The sequence below is a fragment of the Crocuta crocuta genome, unplaced genomic scaffold (genome assembly GCF_008692635.1).
Source record: "Crocuta crocuta isolate KB4526 unplaced genomic scaffold, BGI_CrCroc_1.0 scaffold77, whole genome shotgun sequence".
Lineage (NCBI taxonomy): Eukaryota > Metazoa > Chordata > Mammalia > Carnivora > Hyaenidae > Crocuta > Crocuta crocuta.
This window is the reverse complement of record NW_027532172.1, coordinates 1,012,042-1,017,944: the sequence shown is the minus strand read 5'-3', so window position 1 is coordinate 1,017,944 and position 5,903 is coordinate 1,012,042. Positions and strand designations below refer to the sequence as shown.

Sequence of the window (5,903 nt, the reverse complement as noted above, 5' to 3'; positions counted from 1 at the left end):
CCATTTTGTTGAAGGGAGGGGGAGTAGGGCCCGGCAGCCTCTCTCACCATCTTCTGTTTCCTCCGTCGCTGCCTCAGCCACCGCCTCAGCCACCGCCGCCGCCACCACAGCCGCCTTCTTAGCCGCCGCCGCACAGTAACTTCCAGCCACGGCACAGCCCACACTGATGGCACCGCCGCCCCCCTCATTGGCCCGCACTCTAGCCCCGCCTCAATCATAGCGGCCTCTGCGCACTCCCATTGGCCAGACCCCGCTAAGTCACGCGTCCATTGGCCACCACATCTCCTCCTTTCGTGGTCAAGTTCGGTTGAAGAAGCAAAACCCCGCCCGGGAATTGGAAGCGAAGGCAGCAAAATCCGGAAGTGGGCGGAGGCCGTGCCCCCCAAGTCCCCTGGGATTTGTAGTCCACAACTCCGGGAGGTTCCGCCTGTCTCTCGACTTCCTAGCGTTTACTTCACTTTTTCAAGAGGTGGCTCGTGGAGTTTCCACAGCAGCCCCGGAAGTGAGCATCAACCGTAACGCTCCCAGCCTCCTCCCCAGGGTTCTAACCTGTTACCAGATCGAAACTGTTCTGCACTTGCTGTTTAATATCTTTCAGCTGACAGCTCAGATTCTCTTGCTGGAATGCCCCTGTGGCTCTCTAGTCCCCCAAGGATCCAGTCCCATCTCCCGGGCCCCGAATTTTGGAACCCTTCGGCATCTCTCAGCCACGTTTTATCTTGACGCCTGGGTCTAATCCCTTCTCCCTTTGGGCCTTCCCAGATACTGGCACTTCTTCCAGGAATCCTTCTCTGATTTCATTCTTTCCAAGTCCAAGGCTGGCGCTTCCACGGCCCTCGCAGTCCTCTCAGCCCTGACTCCGCTGTCTCCAAGGTGCCTGGGTACAAATCAAGTGCTCCTCCAGACTCCTAGCCTGTCAAGGACAAGGACCCGGCACCCGGCACATAGGAAGTACTCAATAGTATTAACTGCAGCTATTAAGTATCATTATTCCAACAACATAGCGAAGGAGAAACAAGCACCTCGTTTCATAGGAGCCAAAGGAGCCTCAGAGGGCCAAGGCCTTTGCTCAAGGTCATACAATGCATCCCCAAGGAGGAGAATTCAAGCACCTCCCCCCCCAAGCCTCCCAGAACTGTGGAAAATTACAAGATATAAGACAAATGGAAATTTGAACATTTATTAAACACTTAATGATATTAAGGAACTGTTAACCTTTTTTTTTTTTTAGGTGTGAAAAGGTTTTTTTTGTTATGTTTTAAAAACGCCTGTCATCAGGCCTGAAGTGTTTTAAAATGCCTTTTCTAGAACAGATGCATTCTGAATTACTCACAGAAGAAATAACCCGATGCCTGAGATTTGCTCCAAAATAACACAGGAGGGGGCAGGTGGGTTGGGGGTAATGGGTGGTCGGAGCTGTGTACAGAGTACACAGGGTTCACTGTTCTATTCAGTGGGCTGTTGCCGTATGTTCGAAATTCTTCCTAATTCAAAATCGTAGAAAGGGACTAGGTCTGTCTTCCTCCTCCCACTTTCAGTCCAGCCCCAGGCTTCTCTCCCCGGGCCAGCCCCACGATTTGAGGTGCACGCATGTCTGAGCCGTCCAGGCTCCCCACAAAAGCAACGGCAGGAGAGGTCCCAAGAGAGAGAAAGGCTTTAATGGGGGTCCCGCCTTCAGCGTCGCCCTCCTCAATGGCTCAGGGACTTGCGGCCTTTGTGCAGGCGGCGAAGGATGACCTGGACGCCGGCCGGCGTGCTCAAGCGCCGGATCCAGCCGTGTTTGTGCTTGCGTTTGATGTTGCTCGGCTGATACTCGTTTCCGCGAGCCTTTCCCCGGTTCTGCTGTGTGGCGACGAGTCCCCAGGCGTCGGGGAGCCCCAGCCAGGCCCGGGACTGGAGCCACCTGCGGGGACAGAGAGACGGCGCGAAAGGTCAGAGGAGGAGCTCTGTGACTTCGGCGTGACGCTCAACCACTCTGGAGCCTCGGCTTCCCTTTCCGTGCCGGGACCGAGCCTGGCTGCGAGAGGCGCTCCATAAAGGCGCAAGGCGTTGTCAAGTCATGATGTCGGTATACAACCGACACCAGCGCCTGCCACCGCCCTCGTTTCCAGATTTGGGGAAGGGTCCCCGTAAGGACTCACCTGACGCGGCCCAACTGGCGACCTACAGATCCGACCAGAAAAGCCATGTCCAGCCGCCCGTCGCGCCGTCCCCACGCCGGCTATTCCAAAGCTAATAGGCTCTGCCTCTGCAGAACTATACCTTATGGGAAATGTAGTTTCTCCTACAACCAAGTCCGCATGGCTACCGGGTCCTCCGGGCGTTGCCGTTCTGCGCCTGCGTCCCTTCAGTGTGAGCGTCCTAACCGGCAAGGGAGTGTAGTTCTCCATGTCGACCAACAGGTGGCAGACGAACGGCGCCTCTTCGGCATGCGCCTGCGTGAAGACGTTGCTGTGAGCCGTCGTTCCTTCTCCCGTCGACCAGCAGAGGGTGCCGGGAGGTGACGGTGGCGCAGCTGGGGGCAGCCTCAGGAAACGGCTGGTTGATCCTCCTTCCCCAGCAGGAGGCAGGCAGATGGCACACAGCTGGCTGGCAGCATTTCTGAGGGCCCGGCCAAGTCTCTGCTCCTTGGCGGGGTGCCCAGGAGACCTGAGTTGGTGTTGGCTGGATGTCCTTGGGGTGGTCCCTGCTCCTTTCGGGGGTTCAGTTTCTCAGTCTAAAACTCATGTGTTTCAACTTGCCCTTGGTGGTGCCTCCATTCGGGCCCTAGAAAAAATTTTCTAATACTCAGATCTGAACGCTTTCTCTTCTCACACAGCTCTATGGCTCCGCATCGCCCCCAAGAAAAANACACACACACACACACACACACACACACACACACACACACACACACACACAATTTCAGCCATACTCTCCAATGCCTGATGCTCCCCTATTCATTTCCCCCTCCCCCCATTCATCTTTTAAAATCCTTCTCATATCTTTTCCTCTCCCCCAATCCCCTCCCTCCCTTTGACCCAACCCGTGCCCCAATAGAGCTCTCCCCAGACTCTCCCCAAAGCCCAGGGGCCCCTCAAGAGGCCAGGCTTGGAGCTGAGTCCCTGCAGGCTCCCCAGAATCTCCCAACTTGGAGGGCCCAGAGAGGGGGGAAGGGGACTGTTTACTGTATGAATTAACTATAGTCTCCCAGGAGCACCCTGAGTGGGCAAGAGTGGGTGGTGGGACCTAATCCAGCTCTGGCAGCAAATTCCAGGAGCTGGAAGTGGACAAGGAATGGTTAACCCCTTGTCCTCTGAAGCCCATCCTACCTGCACCATCACTTAGCAAACCACTATAGTATTATGCTACTAAACCAGTACAATAATAATGTCAATAATGTATTGAGCACTTATGCTGAGTGTTTTTAGCTGCAGAGCAAACTCAGGGGATTAATTTCATAGAGAAATAAGGAGTCTCAGAGAAGTGGCTTGTCCAAGGTCACGTATCAACAAAGGGCAGAGACTGAATTTGAACCTTGGGAATCTCTGACTCCCGCTGGGACCCACAGAGTCACCAGTTAAATTGGCCAACGATTAAATTGGCTTGGCTGTGAAACTCCAGTTCATCCCTTTAAAGGCTTAACGAACAATAATTTCCGGGACTTGATATCACAAAGCCGTGGATTTAAGTGCACCTCTGCCCCACAGCCCCGCAGCTTGCCTTGCGACTTTGTGCCCTTCATGAGCCTCAGTTTCCCCACCTGAAATTGGAAAGATCTGGGAATGTCTAGAACAGAAAGGTCAGCACAGAGAGAGGACCATGGGGCCCCCTTTGGAGGGTAAAGGGCAGTTCGGAGGCAGGGGCTAGCCGAGGGGATTCTATTCGCAGTAAAGGGCTCCAGCTGCTACCTCCCGAGAGCTCCGCAGACCTCAGTTTGGGACCCCTTCTCGGCCTTGGGCCAGGCCCAATCCCTCCCTCCACCTTGCTATGCCCCCGAAGGAGGCGGGGCCGTCACTTCACAAGCCCGCCTCCATCCCGAAGATGCGGCCTATGATTGGTAGTCTAACTAGGCCAGGTCAGTTTATAGCTATGATTGGTCGAGGTTCCCGTCCGTCGGCACGCGGCCCCTCCCCCCCGGAGAGAGAATTAAAGGGCCGGCTCTCTGGGCGGCCGCGGGATGCCCCCGCGCTGACCGCCGTCGGCCCGAGGCTGCCCGCGTAGACGCGCCTGGGTCGACCCCGTGCCACCATGTAAAACGGCGCCGCGGGCGGACGCTGGATTCTCCGCCGGGGACCCCTCCGCCCTGCCCCGGGCTACAGGGCCCTCGATGAGGTGAGCGGGGAGTGGGCTCTGGGAGGCGGACACGGGTCCCAGGGGCTTCCACTTCGGAAGGGGGTGTGCACAAAGCCTCGGGCTGTTAGGAACCCGCGGAGCTCCAGTGGCCTCGACCCCGCCGCAGGGCTGACTAGCCCCCGAGAGGCAGGGATCTGCCTCTGGGAGGGGACCTGGCGTGGCGCATTTGCGTCCCCCTCCGCAGTCCAGGATTGGGATCTCAGTGGAGTGAGAGGCGAGATCTGCTCCACCTCTATCAGCAAGTCCGGGGCATCGCAGGCCGTGCCTTCGGCGTGCCTTATCCCCGGGGCTCACAGGATGGGGACGGGGGAGGGGCTGGTCCGATCTCCAGGCCCTAGACAATGGGGGTGCGCTACACGGGTATCCCCCTTGAGTTATGTAACTGCCTGTGGTTGCCATGGACACGGAGGGGGGATAGCCCAGGGAGCAGGATGGAGGCCTGGAGGCCCCCAGGGAGGGCTATACCTTCTCTATCCTCATCTCCACATTTGGGGATGGTGTGTCAGACCCCCAGAAACCAGGGTACTGACGGGGGTGGGGGGTGGGATGTACAAGGTGTCTGGACTTCAGTTTGTCCGTCTGTGAAACAGACCCAGTCTGGGTCTTGGGGAGCTGGACAAAGCCTTCTGGGGTTCAGTCCCTAACTCCCTGAGGGCCTCACCTTTCAGGAGCCAGGTTCAGAGGCCTGGGATGGGGGCTCCTTGGAATCTGCACCTTTGTAGATGTCTTCAGAAGCAGTCAGAATGTGCTAAAGTAAGTTAGAGTGTGTGCATGGATGGATGGATGGATGGATGGATGATCGAATGAATGAATGAATGAATGAATGAATGAATGGGCTTAGGAAGCCATAACTGCTATAACCCTGAGCTGGGGGCCAGCGGGTCCTCATTTGTTATAATGTCCCCTCCTCCAAGAAGCACCCCTTGACTATACCACCTTCCCTAGGGACACCTCTTGGGGCCAGCCACAGCCAGATCCTTCTCTCTAGGACAGGCTAGGCTAGCCCAGGAGGGCGGCCAGCCGCCTCACAGGCACTGACCAGACAAAACATCTTGGTGCTTTAGGGCAGCTCACCTGCCCCAGGTGGGGGGACTGGGTGCTGTGGGGGTGGAGGGCTCCTCACCCAGATGGCCCCTGAGATGGGGGGTGCCCCCACTTGCAGGACACACCATGCTGACCGGGGTGACCGACGGGATCTTCTGCTGCCTGCTGGGCGCACCACCCAACGCTGTGGGGCCGCTGGAGAGCGTCGAGTCCAGTGACGGCTACACCTTTGTGGAGGTCAAGCCCGGCCGGGTGCTGCGGGTGAAGCACGCAGGACCCGCTCCAGCCCCCAACCCACCTCCACCACTGGCAGATGCCGCCCAGGGGGACCGGTCGGGCTTGGTCCGCTGCCAGCGCCGAATTACCGTGTACCGCAACGGGCGGTTGCTGGTGGAGAACCTGGGCCGGGCACCTCGTGCTGACCTCCTGCACGGGCAGAATGGCTCCGGGGAGCCGCCGGCCGCCCTAGAGGTGGAGCTGGCGGACCCGGCGGGCAGCGATGGCCGCTCGGGCTCGGGCAGTGC

General features: G+C 57.9%; 3 protein-coding genes across 4 annotated transcripts in view; 1 reads left to right on the top strand and 2 right to left on the bottom strand.

Moving 5' to 3' along the window:
* The window catches only part of DDA1 (DET1 and DDB1 associated 1), a 6,771-nt gene extending 6,538 nt beyond the window's left edge, over positions 1-233 (bottom strand). The window contains exon 1 of the mRNA XM_077777229.1: positions 48-233. Coding sequence (XP_077633355.1) covers positions 48-218 — 171 coding nt within the window. The 5' untranslated portion in view covers positions 219-233. The remainder of the gene's footprint in view (positions 1-47) is intronic.
* Positions 234-1,166: 933 nt separating this feature from the next.
* On the bottom strand, positions 1,167-2,740 carry MRPL34 (mitochondrial ribosomal protein L34). 2 transcript variants are annotated; one of them, XM_077777230.1, is made up of 2 exons: positions 2,263-2,740; positions 1,167-1,903 (listed from the first exon to the last, which is right to left on the bottom strand). In XM_077777230.1, the coding sequence occupies exons 1-2, from the start codon at positions 2,388-2,390 to the stop codon at positions 1,690-1,692; spliced, it is 342 nt and encodes a 113-aa protein (XP_077633356.1). In that variant the 5' UTR covers positions 2,391-2,740; the 3' UTR covers positions 1,167-1,689. The 2 variants fall into 2 exon arrangements, with proteins under 2 accessions (XP_077633356.1, XP_077633357.1); XM_077777231.1 differs by lacking the exon at positions 2,263-2,740 and adding an exon at positions 2,142-2,248.
* A 764-nt stretch (positions 2,741-3,504) lies between these two features.
* The window catches only part of ABHD8 (abhydrolase domain containing 8), a 7,877-nt gene continuing 5,478 nt past the window's right edge, over positions 3,505-5,903 (top strand). The window contains exons 1-2 of the mRNA XM_077777232.1: positions 3,505-4,314; positions 5,498-5,903. Of these exons, the coding sequence (XP_077633358.1) occupies positions 5,506-5,903 (398 nt within the window). The 5' untranslated portion in view covers positions 3,505-4,314; positions 5,498-5,505. The remainder of the gene's footprint in view (positions 4,315-5,497) is intronic.

Coding starts and splice junctions, on each gene's coding strand:
- MRPL34 (XM_077777230.1), bottom strand. CDS start 2,390: ATGGAGAACTACACTCCCTTGCCGGTTAGGACGCTCACACTGAAGGGA. Junction 1,904..2,262: donor GAAACTACATTTCCCATAAG/GTATAGTTCTGC, acceptor CTGTCCCCGCAG/GTGGCTCCAGTCCCGGGCCT.